The sequence below is a fragment of the Rhipicephalus sanguineus genome, chromosome 10 (assembly GCF_013339695.2).
Source record: "Rhipicephalus sanguineus isolate Rsan-2018 chromosome 10, BIME_Rsan_1.4, whole genome shotgun sequence".
In the NCBI taxonomy this organism is placed as follows: Eukaryota; Metazoa; Arthropoda; class Arachnida; order Ixodida; family Ixodidae; genus Rhipicephalus; species Rhipicephalus sanguineus.
The window spans coordinates 65,967,452-65,983,324 of NC_051185.1; the positions used below are offsets into that span (position 1 = coordinate 65,967,452).

Sequence of the window (15,873 nt, forward strand, 5' to 3'; positions counted from 1 at the left end):
GGAATCGGAATCCGCTTCATTATATTAAAATGTTAAACATCCCCGGCATAGTAATGTTTAACGAAACACATTCTCATCTTGGGAATGTGTTTTGTAATTTTGTATAACAGTTCTACATTACCAGCGTGATAATGTTCAACGAAACACATTCCCTGAATGTGTTGTGTTGTGTCAAAGGAAAATAAAACGTATAATCCGATATTCGTATTATCCGATGCGTGCTCCAAGAATAGCAAATGTCCGGTGACACTGTTCCGCATAACGCATTAATCCGCACGGCTGCAGTTGTGTAGCGCGGTGCTTGTGGGTTGCTAAAATGTTGTTTAAGCTAGCACACTGAAATGTAAAGCTTTGAGTTTTAGAAACAGCAGTGAAAGACAGCTCATGTAGTCGTATTATCCGGTTTCGGGAGAAAAACGTGACCTCATCAACCGCACGAGAGAGACAGCGAGAGAAATAAAGTTTAAATGAAAGGCAGCAAGTTTAATCAGAAGATAACTAGCCGGTTTGATACCCTGCACTGGGGAATGGGTAAGAGGATACAGAAATGTAGGAAAGAGAAGTATGAGAGAGGGAGGGAGTTAAGTACAGACACACAAACACACAAACACAAACAAACTCAAGCACGGGAGTGTCATAGTCGTTCAGCGAGGCCGGTTGACCACGGAAACTTCAGTAGCGCCTTCGTCGCTTTCTGATGTGAAGCTCGAACGTTCAGGCATTCCAAAACTGATTGCTCGGAGAGCTGGTGGTCGTCGAGGCGTGCTAATGTCGTTGAGAGCTGTTGTATCTGGGAGCTTTAGGGAGGACAGTGACTAAAGGACGTGTGCAACGGTTTTCTCGCTGCCACAGTGATCACAGACAGCACTGTCTGGCATTCCGCGATTAGGTAAGCAAAGCTTTTCACAAATACATTGCTCCTATGGGCGTTGGCCGGGGAATAGAAACAAGAACGTGTTATGCCAAAAAACGTATTATGTAGAACGGTGTCGAGGAGAAATCGCACTGTACAGTGGTTTTTTTTATAACGACGCATTACAGAGGGACGCGAGAAGAAGAAATCCGTACTCTTAGGAGACAATTGAATATAAAAAACAAGGGAAAAAAACAAGCCGGAGCAGCATTGTTTTCAATAAGCTTTTGACAAGGCCGCGCGAGCACAACACACGCTTATATACGCTGCCCTGGATACCGTCTGTTTCATCCCTTCGTTTGTTTTTCTTTTCTTTTGTTTTCTTTTCTTTTAAATTCCTTCATCCTTCTCTCAGATCAGCCATGCTCGTCCATTCATCGATTCGTTTCACTTAGACATTACAAATGCGTCCGCGCCTTTGTTCCGCATCGCGCACATATATACGGAGTGGATTTGCGCGACGTGACCGTACACTGAACTGTTTACACCGCGTTCTTGTTGAGCGTCGCTTACGCGAATTGTAAACTTTTTGCGGAAACTGCGATCGATGACGCGTTCGTCACGATGCAGTGCTTGAAGCATGAGCAATGACTCTAGGAATCATTTGTTTGTTTGTTTGTTTGTTTGTTTGTTTGTTTGTTTGTCTGTCTGTCTGTCTGTCTGTCTGTCTGTCTGTCTGTCTGTCTGTCTGTCTGTCTGTCTGTCTGTCTGTCTGTCTGTCTGTCTGTCTGTCTGTCTGTCTGTCTGTCTGTCTGTCTGTTTGTTTGTTTGTTTGTTTGTTTGTTTGTTTGTTTGTTTGTTTGGCAGCTTCTTAGAGCTCCCTTGCGCACCATGTACACTTGGAATTAAAGGGACACTAAAGGCAAATATTAAGTCGACGTTGATTGTTGAAATAGCGGTCCAGAAACCTCGTAGTGCTGCTTTTGTGCCAAGGAAGTGCTTATTTTGAAATAAAATCACGTTTTTAGTGGTCCGCATCGCGTTAGCGCGCTTCAAATCTCCCGCCTGAAAATACGACTCTCATACGTCACTGCTGCCGTGCCCAACGTTGCCCGCCTTTACTGCGCGGCCGCCGACACTAGTAGCAGCAGAGCGGAAGTAGCGGGACCCACAGTAGCAACAACGGCCATCGAAGCCATCGAAGCTTGCCGCAATCACCGCAATGGATGTGGACGGAGAACTTGACAACGAGACATTGGCTCGCGACGCTGGGCTCCAATTCAGCGACTTGAGCCCCGATGAACGCGGTATGCTGCTGAGGGCTCGTAGTGCCGGCGTCGTTGCGTACTACGATAGCAGCCTCGGCAGCGACTCTCCCGAGCCCGAGCCCGAAAGCAGCGAGGAAACCAGCAGTGCGGTGTCGGGCGACGAAGCTCATGCGGCATTTTGTCGAACTTTCTGTCAGAGCGACTTTCACGAGCGCGCAAAACACACGCGGGCAGTACGCGATCCCGAAACTACCACTGAGACAGGCGAGGCGCAGTTCGGCGAAAACGAAACCTTTGAACCACGCGCGCCGTTCCCCATGGCAACGCCACGGATGTTTTTTTTTTTTGTTTTTTTCATGAATCAAGCGGAAACGAACAAACAGCATTTTATTACGTCTTTTGATGCTCGGAAGGTTCTTTTTTTACTGCTGCTAGTTTGATTACTAGTGATTTATTGTAGGCCGACTTCCCTACGTCATCGGGATCACTTCGAAAATGTCCCACTCGTGGCGCTCATCATGTGATACAAATATAGCCGCAAGAGTCGAGGAAAAAGTAGACGAACTACCAGGTAAAGACTGTAAGTATAGTGAGCTGCTACATATAATCACAAAAGAAATGGAAAAAGAGAAGAAAACGATTTGTTGGAAAGGAAAGAGAAAGCCAAAAAGTTAACAAAGAAATCCGGGAGGCGATCGAGAAGCGACGTGAGGCATCACGGGAGCACAGACAAGCAAAAAAGGAGAAGCGGCCACAGGACGGTCAACCAAATATATATTTAGAGCAAAAATCCATTGTGCAGAAATTAGTCGAGGCAAAAATTAAAGGTGAAAGTGAACGCTGGATGACAGAGATTCGCGAAAAGAAGAAGGCCGCGCCTAGGATATTCTGGAGCCACCTAAAAGCGCTGGGTAGGAAGTCTGTCACAATGCAACAACATATGGTAGATGAAGGAGGAAATCAATTGGAAGGGTATGAAGCGCTAGGTTACATCCGAAAGATAACAGCCGATTCGTTTAAAAAGGTCGCCCAGGGGATTCCCCCGGTGAGTAAAAGTACACAAAGGAGTGCAACCGACGAAGATGTAGCACTAGAGAATTTCAATTGGAAGAAAGCCGAAGGAAAAATTCCTAAGCGCACTACACCGGGCTTAGATGGTGTTCCCGTCAGGCTCATTAACGAACTCGGACATAACACTAAAGAAGCACTGCTGAAAGCCGTAGAAAAGTGCTTACAGGAGAGGGAAATACCAGACAGTTGGCGAAAAAGTAGAATGAACTTAATATATAAAGGCAGGGGAGAAAAGGATAACATTCGATCGTATAGACCGCTAACCATTACATCGGTGCTATACAGGTTGGCGATGCAGGCAGTAAAATTAAAAATAGAAGCGTGGGTGGAACAAAACGATATTTTGGGAGAACTTCAGAATGGATTTCGAATCGACAGGCGGTTAGACGATAATCTGTTTGTTCTTACTCAGTGTATAGAAATATCGAAAATAGAAAACATGCCCTTATGCGTAGCTTATCTAGATATTACCGGGGCGTATGACAACGTTAATCAGGAAATTTTGTGGGATATACTGGAAGAAGTGGGCATAGGTGACGACTGTATACAGCTTTTGAGGGAAATATACCGAGAAAATACAGTTTGTATAGAATGGGAAGGAATAAGTAGCAAAGACAGCGTTGAAATTAGCAAGGGGCTGAGACAGGGATGTCCTATTGTCCCCGCTGTTATTCATGCTGTACATGGTGAGGATGGAAAAAGCGCTAGAAGGTAGCAACATTGGATTTAATTTGTCACACAAACAGGTCGGCACGATGGTTGAGCAGAAGCTTCCAGGTCTATTTTATGCTGATGATATTGTCTTATTTGCGGACAGTCAAGATGATATACAGCGACTGGCAGATATATGTGGAAGGGAATGTGAGGCTCTAGGACTAGGATTTAGTGCAACAAAATGTGAATTGATGGTATTCAATGATCACGAAGACCATGCGGTCTTCATACAGGGCCAAAAAATACCGAGGGTAAGCGAGTACAAGTACCTCGGAGTATGGGTAAATGAGGGGGATAGATATATGGAGGTACAAGAGAAAGCATCGGTAGCAAAGGGAAAGAGGAATGCTGCAATTATGAAGCACAGAGCTTTATGGGGATACAATAGGTACGAGGTGCTTCGAGGACTGTGGAAGGGTGTGATGGTTCCGGGGCTTACATTTGGGAACTCAGTGGTGTGCATGAATTCAGAGGTACAATCAGGAATGGATGTAAATCAAAGGACGGTGGGCCGCCTCGCGTTGGGCGCTCACGGGAAGACGACAAATGAGGCTGTAAAGGGTGATATGGGATGGACAGGCTTTGAAGTGCGGGAAGCTCAGAGCAAAATGAGATTCGAAGAGAGGCTGAGGAAAATGAAGAGTAGATGGGCAGAGAAGTTTTTCAGGTATTTGTATAGAAAAAGCGTTGACACGCAGTGGAGAAAAAGAACTAGGAGGCTCACCAGTAAATATACGGCTGGCAGTGCGGGCGATATGGCAACAAGGAGCATTAAGCGGAAGGTCAGAGAGGCGGAGAGGACTTATTGGATGACAGCGATGGAAAAGAAGCCGGCTCTGAGTAACTACCGAAAGGGAAAAAAGGAAATAAGGAGGGAAATGTTTTATGATAATTCAAGGGGAAGCGCTTTACTGTTTGAAGCAAGGTCGGGCTGCCTTAGAACGCGTAGTTATAAAGCGAGATTCAGTAACGAAGAAGAACAATGTACATGCTGCGGGGGAACTAAGGAAACAATGGAACATGTACTGATTGAATGTGGCGATATTCACCCAGGTATACGTGTGGGCACGAGTCTACATGAAGCCTTGGGTTTTAGGGACAACAATGGAAAGCTGAACATGTCCGCGATAGAAATAAGTAAGAGACGGTTAGAGTATTGGTGGCAGAAAAGTAGAGATAAAGAACAAAAATAAATAATGGGGGAATAATAAGGTCATTCTGCCTTAAGAGGCAGAGAGATAGACCGTGAATTTGTATTTTTTGGTATAATAACATAGATTTAATCAATGTAGATAAGGTATTAGGCCAACATGAAACAAGGAAGCTTTTTTTTTTCGAGCCTGGTGGCAGACATGTCACCGCCCCGTTACAAAGGGGACGCTCATAGCATCCATCCATCCATCCATTTAGCTTAATTTCTCGGTAAGTAGGGCACTGCTGTTGATAATATTGCCGTTTTAGAAGTTGTCATACATTGGACTTTCACTCTGACATAAATTGTTATTTGCCTTTAGTGTCCCTTTAAGAGCAGCGCTGATTGCTGGTGTAGTGGCTTCGCGTGCCACAAGGACAGTGGCCTTAACCAAGCGGTTTAGTTATATGTTAATTGTACGTTGCTCGCGTATGTACTACGTCAGTGAGTCGGTTCATGTGTCAGTTTCGTGCTTGGCGTAATTCCGTGCAAACGACTGCAGCATCCATTTTAAAGAATGGTAAAGCCCTTATCTTCCTTTATCTTTGTGCGTATATTTTGTCGATTCTGTTGTTTTCAATGCTTGTGTTCTTTTTCCTTTTGTTTCCACGTACGATTACTCGTTTCTTTTTCGATGAATTTAATTTTACTGATGGTGCTGAGAAAAAAAAAAAGAAGAAACGTCGGTAACTCGTGTTGTTGTCTTAACCGCAGTGGCCCGCTGCTTTAGCAACGTTGCTTGATGGATGAGTTTGTTCATCTGATATATAGTTGGAAGGTAGCAGCCGAATTAACGCCAACACACAGACAAAAAGTAAAATAATAGCATAACACTTACCCTGTTCTTCTTTGTGGTCGTGTTATTATCATCATCATCATCATTAGTAGTAGTAGTAGTAGTAGTAGTAGTAGTAGTAGTAGTAGTAGTAGTAGTAGTAGTAGTAGTATCAGTAGTAGTAGTATCAGTAGTAGCATTAAATGTTTGTGCAGAAAGAGGTGTGATGCCCACGGCTCCTTTTCGCTCTCAGGCTAACAGTGAATAGCTAAGTCCGGCTTCAAAGCAAGAAAATAAGTAAATGAACAAATATGCAAAACAGACACGATTTATTGGGCTGGTACCTTCCTTTCTGTTCTCCCCACTCTCTTTCTAAACCCGTAATTCAATATTTGATGAAACTACGTGCGATTAGTTGCCTTCTACCACTCGTCTATAACTCGAACCTGACTTCGGGCGGCATATATATATTTTTTAATATATAGTATAATCCCCGTAAGTATTAACGCTATACACCTCGGCAACCGTAATGCGATAGCATTATCGGATCAGCACGCCCACGCTATTCATTATAACGTCTCCGCGATCGGCTCGCTTAATTTCGCGCCTATGCGCCAGCACCGAACATCGGTTAGATGTTGATGTTTAGCGCTATCGCATATTTTTTAATCATTTCTACGCAGTATGTTTCGCGAGTGCGCTGGCCACTGTGCCCCATATCGTGTGCGTGCCATTCATAAGGTGCCATCGCACCCTCCCCCCCCCCTCCTTTCCTTCTTTCTTTCTTTCTCTTGTCTTTTTCTCTTTTTATTGTTCTTCTTCTTTCTTTCTTTTAATTTTCACTTGCGTCCGTTCCGTGTTAATTCTGAGGGCCGCTGTCGCGCTTACTTTTAGCCGGGTAACTTTTTTCTTTTCGTCGCGTTTTCTTCGAATCGATTGGAAAGCGGAGCGCAGGAAGCTTGTTAGGTAAGGCCTTATCGATAAGCATATTTTTTAAGGAATAAGAGTTTATTAAATAAGGCCCGTCCTCTTGAATCTATACGGCGCCGGCAGCACTTGAGAACGCGAACGTCCTCCCTTGGATCTTTCACGCATGCGCATAACTCTATAGACTTAACACGGCCGCCTCAAGTGCAATTCCTCTCGACTCGATTGGTTCGCTTCTGTATAACATATTTTGTAACGGGATTGCTGCCAGTTTGATTCATTGTAATTTTAGGTAGCCAAACTATATTAATAAACTAATCAAACATGGGAGCTGAATGATGTGCATCATTAAAATATGATGACGTCGAACACACACACACACACACACACACACACACACACACACACACACACACACACACCACACCACACACACACACACACACACACCACACACACACACACACACACACACACACACACACACACACACAACACACACACACACACACACACACGCACGCACGCACGCACACACGCACACACACACACACGGTCGGCGCAGAAAAGAAAGTAAGCCACTACGGTTGCCGCAAAAAGTAACCATACCATATACAGTCGGCGGAACAATTAAGTCGCTATATGTACAGGGTAGTGTTGCCATATGCCGGTGAAATTATGAAATTCAAAATAATCTTCGCGCACTTACAACATAAGGAGTCTATTCCAATATTATATTTTTTGTCCCTGTAACGACCTTTGCTTTAACACTGTCAATATATGTTTACATAAGGCACTCGTTGCACGCATTTATAGAGACGTGCAGTGTCACGTACAGTCGTTCCTCGAACGACCGCTCGGCATGTCAGCGTTCGTGTTTCTGGCAAACGTCCGTACAGATGGATCGCTTCGTTTGCGATGCAACGCTCGTGCACCGATTCGATGTTCCTCTCTTCGAAGCGGACGGACGCGACGTCCTCGATCGCTGCAATGGCTAACGCGTGCCGCGGAGGGCAGCCGTTCTTGTTTTCTTGTGAGCTCCCCGTTATTCGTACAGCCGGCGTGACCCCGTAGCAATATTCTCCGTGTACGTTACACGTCAGTCTCTTAAAGCCACGGAGTATTCGCAGCGGCATTTTCCGCTGGAAGTTCCGTGCAGTGCGAAAATCTCTGGAGTGCACTCTAGCAACCAGTTATCTGTTCTCAGATGCCTATGTGCTTACGTGTATATTCATTCATTCATTCATTCATTCATTCATTCATCCTTGCATCCGTAACTTGTGTGATAGCCGCCATGGTGGTCTAGTGGTTATGGTGCTCGACTGCTGACCCGAAGGTCGCGGGATCGAATCCCGGCCGCGGCGGCCGCATTTTCGATGGAGGCGAAAATGCTTGAAGCCCGTGTACTTAGATTTAGGTGCACGTTAAAGAACCCCAGACGGTCGAAATTTCCGGAGCTCTACGGCGTACCTCATAATCATATCGTAGTTTTGGGACGTTAATTAATTACCAACAATTGTTATTATCCGTAAGTTGCGATGAACTGATCCCCCCACCCCCTTCCCCTGTAACAGCCCTGAAATCCGACAGTGTGGATGAATAAATAAATAAATACGCACAAAAAGAATGCAGTATAACAAACTGAGGCCAGCCGCAAACGTTCTCAAATTCTCAATGCTGTAAAGCTTTTCCGCATCGTCGGCGAGTTATTAGCGCGCATCGGCCAACGCTAATTTTATTCATTACTCTAGACATCGCACGAAGGCCAATAATTTCGTTTTTCTGGACGTCTCTTTAATATCTGCGCGGTAAACAAAAAAAATGAAAGAAAAAAAAAACTTCGTTTATTGTTGTGGGACGTTTGGCTTACCCGCATTCTTTTCGTTACTGCGGGGAAGCACGCTTTGCAGGCAGCGCCGCTCGGCAGATGCGCGAGGCTCACGGCACGGCCGCTAATAAGAAAGAAAAAAAAACATTTTTTTATGTAGCGGCCGTGCACACGGTGTCGAATGGAATGGAAATACTTGCCGATGTACTCTTCATTATGTGCGCCGTCGGCTGACTGCAGTTTCATAATCGAGTGATCATAATGTTTGCAGCGGTGGGGAGTATGGGTTGAGCGTGGCCGCGTGATGTGGTGCTGCCTCGATTTCTTTGTATCTGTTGCGCGCATTTGTGTGCGCTGTTCTGACGGTGTGCGTGTGCGTGTGTGTTTTTGTTTCTGTGTGCTCAAGTGGGGGCAATAGTTGGCCAAGTGGACTATATTGCTTTCGTGTTCCCCTCGGTGCTTAGAAATATTAGCCTTACGAACTTGCACTGGTAGCTGTCGCATATACTGAACATTTCGCAGTGTCTACTAATGCAACGTTGCGTTACATCGACGTTCAGTGTCTTCGCGTATCAACCCCTTCTTCTTACTGCTTTGTGTTATTCATTGTACGTGCACGGTTCGGTGTTTACTGGTTCATTTATTTTATAATGTGTTTCTGCTGTACCACTGTGCATGTAAATCTTTTGCGGCTATCCACGCATAAAGTAGCTGACGCCACTCGAGTGGCAAAACATAAAAAAAAACGAACGCTCGTTGACTCGTGCGCTATCGGAATGACGTGACCGTATGAATACAACAGATATGAAGTCAAGTGAAGAATTGAAGGGCGTTATGTATAGCTCTTAATCTGGAGAGGAATAATCATTGGATAAAGGGGAAAATGAAAGCGTACGAAGAAAACAACTTGCCGTTGGTGGGATGCGAACACACAACCTCCAAATTACGTATTTACCTTCTTTATTCGTTCATTCCAGATGATGTGGTATGCGTGGATAAAGGAACGGGAATATGGGGAGAGGGGGCGAGAGATCAGGTATGAGGGAGAGAAAAAAAGAGAAAATCTCGTCCATGCACGGTGCGCGTAGTCTCGTCCCGTACTAAGAATACACGAGACGGTTGAGCGCCTGCTGCGCGTTTCGACACAGCATGTTTATGGCAACGCTGATTCGTCTCTCGGCTTTTCGTGTCACTTTGGTGCGACGTCCCGTTCAATCACCTCCTCCCCCGTGCCACTCGCAGATGTCCAACAGCACGCAGTGGGCCTCAGCAGCCGAAGCCAACCCGCAGCCACAGCCAGAGCCGGAGCAGCAACAACAGAAGCAGCAGCAGCAGCAGGCGCCCGAATGCCGAGGCGAGCCGACCTCACCGCCTCCGGCAACCACCGAGTCGCCGACGGCAGCGCCGACCGGCGGCGACGACCTCCAACCACCACCACCGCCGACCACGCCCCCACCGGCGCCGGCAGAACCGGAAGCGGAAGTGACGACGGTGGAGCCGAGGACCACCGAAGCCGAGTCGACGCGGCCCGACGCGTCGTCGAGGCTACAGCCGCCGAGCGCTTCCGCGGAGTCCGCGCCTGCGCAGGCCTCCTCGAAGAAGCCGTCGCCGGCCCCCTCCGTCGCCTCGGCGGCAGCCACCTCCGCCGTCGTTGTTCCAGACACCAGGTGCGATGCGGAGAGGAAGAGCGCGATTGAGTCTGTAGTTAGGCTAGTTCGCGAGAAAGACCCCCAAGTTACTGCACAGTAAAGGGATGAAAATTCCTGAATACAGGAATTACTACTGGAGGCAATGTTTCGACAAGCGGTCTTGTCTTCTTCAAGTTGCAGCCTTGAAGAAGACAAGGACCGCTTGTCGAAACATTGGCTCCAGCAACAATCTCTTCCAGCTTACATCTTCCCCTGAACTTCGACCTTATTTTGATTTACACAATAAAGGGAAACTAAAGAGAGAAAAAAAATGCAGACAACTGAATGAATTGAATGAGAGTGTTGATGTTGTAACAGTGGAGCAATAGTCAAAATTAGGCATCATTTAGCCAACTTTAGGCTGTGCTGATGAGTGCTGCTAGTAGGCAGGTAAATACGGAAATCAAAATGAAGTGACTGCACTGCCTTCAGGCTCGCCAGCTATTAGTAATTGGAAATTGAATATCACCATACACGTAACATATTATGCATGGAATGCAGAAGCCTAATAAGACATAGTCGTCAAACAGATTTCTCTTGTATTATTAAACTAACCCTCTGCAATACCAAAAACATCACTCATGACGCAAGAAGACACTTGACGCAAGAAGACACACGCAAGAAGCTGGAAAAGACATAAAAGGAAGATTCTGGTGGCAACGCCATCTTGAAGTTTGTGCACCAGCTTGCCATGACGGTTATAGATACTGACAGAATCTTCTACGGCTTATGTAGGTATTGATTATAAGTAAAAAAAGATTGCATTATGTACTAAGGGAAACGGAGACCTAGCGGGAAAATTTTAAGGGACATTCATTGAGCCAATGTGGCCAGCATGCAAAAAGATACTGTGTTATTCGTGTCCGTAGATTGCCACATATGTAACTGTTCTCGTGTATTACACTCGCAGCCCATCGTGGGCGGGACCAAGTCATGTTGGTGTCTCGGTCTTCGAGCCGCCAGGAGGGGGAGACTCGGGCCGGGTGTGTGGGAACCTGCAGAACAACAACAACAGTGGGTCGCCTCCCCAGGAGACGTCTGCAACGACCCCTGTGCGCGATAAGCAGTCCAAGACATGTTGCTTCTGCTGGTGCTGTTGCTGCAGTTGTTCTTGGTAAGCACTATTGAAGGAACTTTGTGAGGCTGATCACAGCGGACCTAGCTGTACTGCAGTCGCATCGTGCTTATACAGGAGCCAGTGTATAGAGCCACAACAGAGTTTTTTCTTTGTTCTAAGGAGAGCTGTCCTTTTGAAAAATAAGCTAGTACTTCATAAGCAGCAACCCACACATTACAGGAACTTCAGTGAAATCCTGTAATGAGAGTCTACTTGAAAGATATATGTTCCTTTCAGTAAGAGCTTCTAGGTGTGCTTTGTGTTATGTCAAAATCTACCTGCTTCACATAAAATTTCATGTCATCCAATCAGAGAAGCTAGTGTACACTCGCCATGTGCTCTTGCATTTGTGTAACTGTGAGCATGCCATGACAGTGACAGATCTGTTTCAACGGACATTCCAAAGATTCATGACAGCAAGCTCCCGGACAAGCAGCATATGTGACCACCGTTGCTCTGGGTCCTGTAATGTCCAACATATGGCTTGCTTATTTAACATAGGTATAGTTTTTCGATACTGATGGTAGATGATGACCCCAATATGTGGAGAGCACGTAAGCTTATATCATTAGGGGTTTTTAGTTTGCCCATATACATTTTAACATTACCGTTTTACCGGAATACCGGATGTCATTTGCTGTGTTACCAGAACCAATGTTTTAGCAAAGCTTTAGCTTGCCATACGCAAATGTCTACGTATGTACGTAAACCTATACGCTTACATTTGCGCAAACCACTATGTGAAGATGATAACTGTATTTAAGCTATATTTCATTTATATAAGATTCAATCACCGCTGCAGCAGAATCATAATGGAGGCTTTTATCATGCACGGTATTCCAGTACACGCAAAGACGATAATATTGACATATGGACGATAATATTGACATCTTGTGACACTTCGTGCAACCACAATCGTAGGCACGTTTGTTTCCGCTCAATGTTTTTAGAGGAAAAAATTGATTAAAAAGGCAACTCATTCGTAATTAAATTGCTGCAAGGAATTCACACCAGAAGTAGAATGCACCATGTTTGTGCACTAACGATTTCATGCTTGCCTGGTTCATCTCAACCACTCCAGATGGCACCACCTATGTGGCCTCTCAGGGACTTTAGGCCTCTCACGTTTACAGCTTCAGTATTCTAGGGCACTGTAGCTTTGGTAATCCAGCTCAAACAACATAATCATAATTGGCGCTTGCACTTCAGTTTACTTTGACTTGGCGGCTGGAGTCTCTGTAAAGCGAATATCGCGAGTAGCCACGAAAAACATGAATTTGCGAGATATGGCCTTAAATGTGATACATATCCTTTGAGTAGTCTGTGTTCTGTTAAAGCATGTCTGTGTACCATAAAGGTGCGTGCTTATGCAGATTACATCTGGTGTTTCAGTAAGATGGTAACGTGAAATGTATATCGACAAGCCTCTGTTAGCTTTGGCCACACTGTGTGGATTTAGTGAGACAATAGGCAGCCTTTCATTCACTCCAAACAACCTCACACTGGTAGCACAAGTGTCAGCATTACTGAAACGAATGGCTGTGTTCTGGCTTAGTAATGCTGGACACACTGCAGTGGAAGAAGATCTGTCGTTATTCACTGTCATGGTAAGGTATTTCGCCTTTTTGTTCTAAAAGATGTCTTATTTGAGCGATTTATTTTATGCTAGTCGTAAATTTCTGCACGTATCTGCTGTACATCTGCTGAAAGTATACATGTGATATTCTCTCAGCTAACACGAGATCTTTTTTGAGATTAACTTAAAACGAGAGGATGTGTATATTTAATTTGTTTTCGTATATTATTCCTAACAGGCACTGCAGTGTTGGCACAGTAAATGTCATAGCTATCTTGTCTGCTCATATCTCTGTTGCTTTGTTATTACATGTCCTTGCATTTTTTGTTGCTGCTCTTTCACTGCATTTCTACTGTAATGCACTCTCTTATAATATCTCCTAGGCCTTGATGGTAACTGACTATAACCTGCAACAACCATGGATATATTAGGGGGTTTTTGTAGTTAGAGATTGCACAATTAACTGTCGCTTGGCAAAGACAAATAGCAAAGGACGCCACAAAAATCAAATACAAACCCGGTTTTCTGTCAGTTTGCAAAGCATGGCCAATGAATCGAATGCAGAAGAATAGTTCATCCGTGAACGGCCAAAACCCATCTATTCACAGCAATTAGTGAGCACAGCATATTCCTCAAAAATGCTGGCGCAATTGGGAACAAACACATTACTTTTTCTGTCAGTTAAAGCTCTAACCATGATGCTTTATTAGGTCATGTCCTCGGAAGCACTTACGATATTCATTTTTATGTTTTTTAGGAGAGGATCAAGGCCAGTCTATGCAAGCTTGCAGAAACCCGTCAAGCTTTCAAGGTGGGTCAGAGCATAGTTGCTTTGTCGGGAGTGTAGAAATTACTCTCCTATACTCAATACTCAGTAGTTTAGATGTGACCAGGTGCTACTTACGGTGACACAGTAGGAGTCTTCTCACTGCTGCATGTTCTTTACATTCATATGTTTCTTTGCATAAGATTATGATTCCTGCTTGCCACACAGTATTCAAGCTATCACAACACACTCAGAGAATTAAGCCACATACAAGCACGTATGCACTTGTTTCTAACATGCACTCTTCCTCTTTTTTTGGCTTTTTATTCTTATTGTTTTCTGGCTTGCACACATGCTTGTTCATCGTCGTGGAGTTCAGTTGATCAATATCCAGAGGTGCATTGTCCTGTTGCGGTGCCTTCTATTGATCTGTAAAAAAACCTTCTGTAAAAGACATGTCTTGCCTAATTTATGGTTAACGTATAATTTAGCCACGTGTCATCGTACCTCAGTTGACGTGTTATTCTTATTCCTCTCTGCAGCCTGGCCCTCAAAAGCAACAACGGCAATGTTAGGTCACCACGGGACAACAACCAGAGGCTAACCACGGGTGACAGCATCTTTAACGGAGATGGCGAGCCACCGTAAGTGTCACTACACTAAAAGCCTCCTGATCGCAGATGTGCCACATGCACAGAACGTCAAGCAGGGTCGACAAGGGGCTACATCTCCCAGTGACACAGTATGGTGTCGCATTATTGTTGCGGTAGCTATTATATGGACACTCCAGGCACATTTTTGTCGTCGTCCGTATAAAGTCCAAATTGCGATTGTCTTGCACGTCGTGTGTTCTGTGTGCGAGTGAAAGCTTGCAAGGGCAGCGAACAATTGTGACACGAGCAGAAAGAAAATGCACCGACCGTCTTCCATCACGCAAAAGGGCTATAGGGAGTCCCGGAGAAAAGGGCTCCATGGCTCTGGTAGGAACTGCATATTTTGACTGGCTGGGCATGGTCACGCATTCACTATATCTTGACAGAGATCGGCAGACAGCTCGCATCTTTTAGGGGCGAAGCTCCTCTTAGTATAACCTTGTCACATCTCTGTTGTCCGGCGTAACCACCTTTGCAAACTGCCCACTCCTTCGTCTTTGCAAACATCCCACTATGACCCATCACCGATCTATCACTTCACTACCATAAAGCCATTATAATGAAGGGGGAACGGAAGCCACCTTTGCAAACTGCCCACTACTTCGTCTTTGCAAACATCCCACTACGACCCATCACCGATCTATCACTTCACTACCATAAAGCCGTTATAATGAAGGGGGACGGAAGCCACGTATAGCTACCACTTACGATTAATAAAATTTCTTGTATAAATATATACAGTGTTTGTCACCTCTTTGATGACGTACTGGGCTATCGCTTTGATTACTGCTGGGCGAAACCACTGAGGATTTCACGGTGTAACCATGACTGCTTCAGGAGCTTCGCCCAATCTCTTCATCATTCACCCGTGGATATGCTGTGAATTTTTATGTGCTGCATTCTGATCACCACTCAGTTTGCGTTGAAGCCATAGACGCTCGCTTACTCACTGCAGAGGCCATGTTTGCTTAAGCCAGCATTTTGCTGAGTTACGCCATGTTGAATGCTAAAGGAGTGAGCTGCTAGGCTTACTTCGACATATAACGCTCCATTTTGTTGCTATCACATTCATTTCGAATCTACGTCCTTGTGGCAAAACTGTGACCTTTTATTATTATCACTATCATTATTATTAAAGCTTGTTTTCCTCCACTATCACTCTCCTGTGTCCATACAAGGCCATTTTGGCCAGGGGCGTAGCCAGAAATTTTTTTCGGGGGGGGGTTCACCCATACTTCATGTATGTTTGTGCGTGCGTTTGTATGTGTGCGCGTGTATATACGCAAGCAAAATTGAAGAATTTCGGGGGGGGTTTGAACCCCCCCAACCACCCCCCCCCTTGGCTACGCCCCTGATTTTGGCTCAGAGGAACACCAGTCGAACAACAGCACTAGATAAGTGGATTGTATGCTTTTCGAATACTAGGTGGGTTGTAGTCTTATATA

The 15,873-nt window shown here is 45.2% G+C and overlaps 1 protein-coding gene across 2 annotated transcripts in view; it reads left to right on the forward strand.

Annotated features, from left to right (window-relative positions):
* Positions 1-15,873, forward strand: part of LOC119372037 (regulator of G-protein signaling 19) — a 160,616-nt gene that overhangs the window by 132,852 nt on the left and 11,891 nt on the right. For both annotated transcript variants that reach the window (XM_049419930.1, XM_037642479.2), the window contains exons 2-5: positions 9,871-10,295; positions 11,227-11,430; positions 13,767-13,820; positions 14,318-14,419. In XM_049419930.1, coding sequence (XP_049275887.1) covers positions 9,871-10,295; positions 11,227-11,430; positions 13,767-13,820; positions 14,318-14,419 — 785 coding nt within the window. The remainder of the gene's footprint in view (positions 1-9,870; positions 10,296-11,226; positions 11,431-13,766; positions 13,821-14,317; positions 14,420-15,873) is intronic.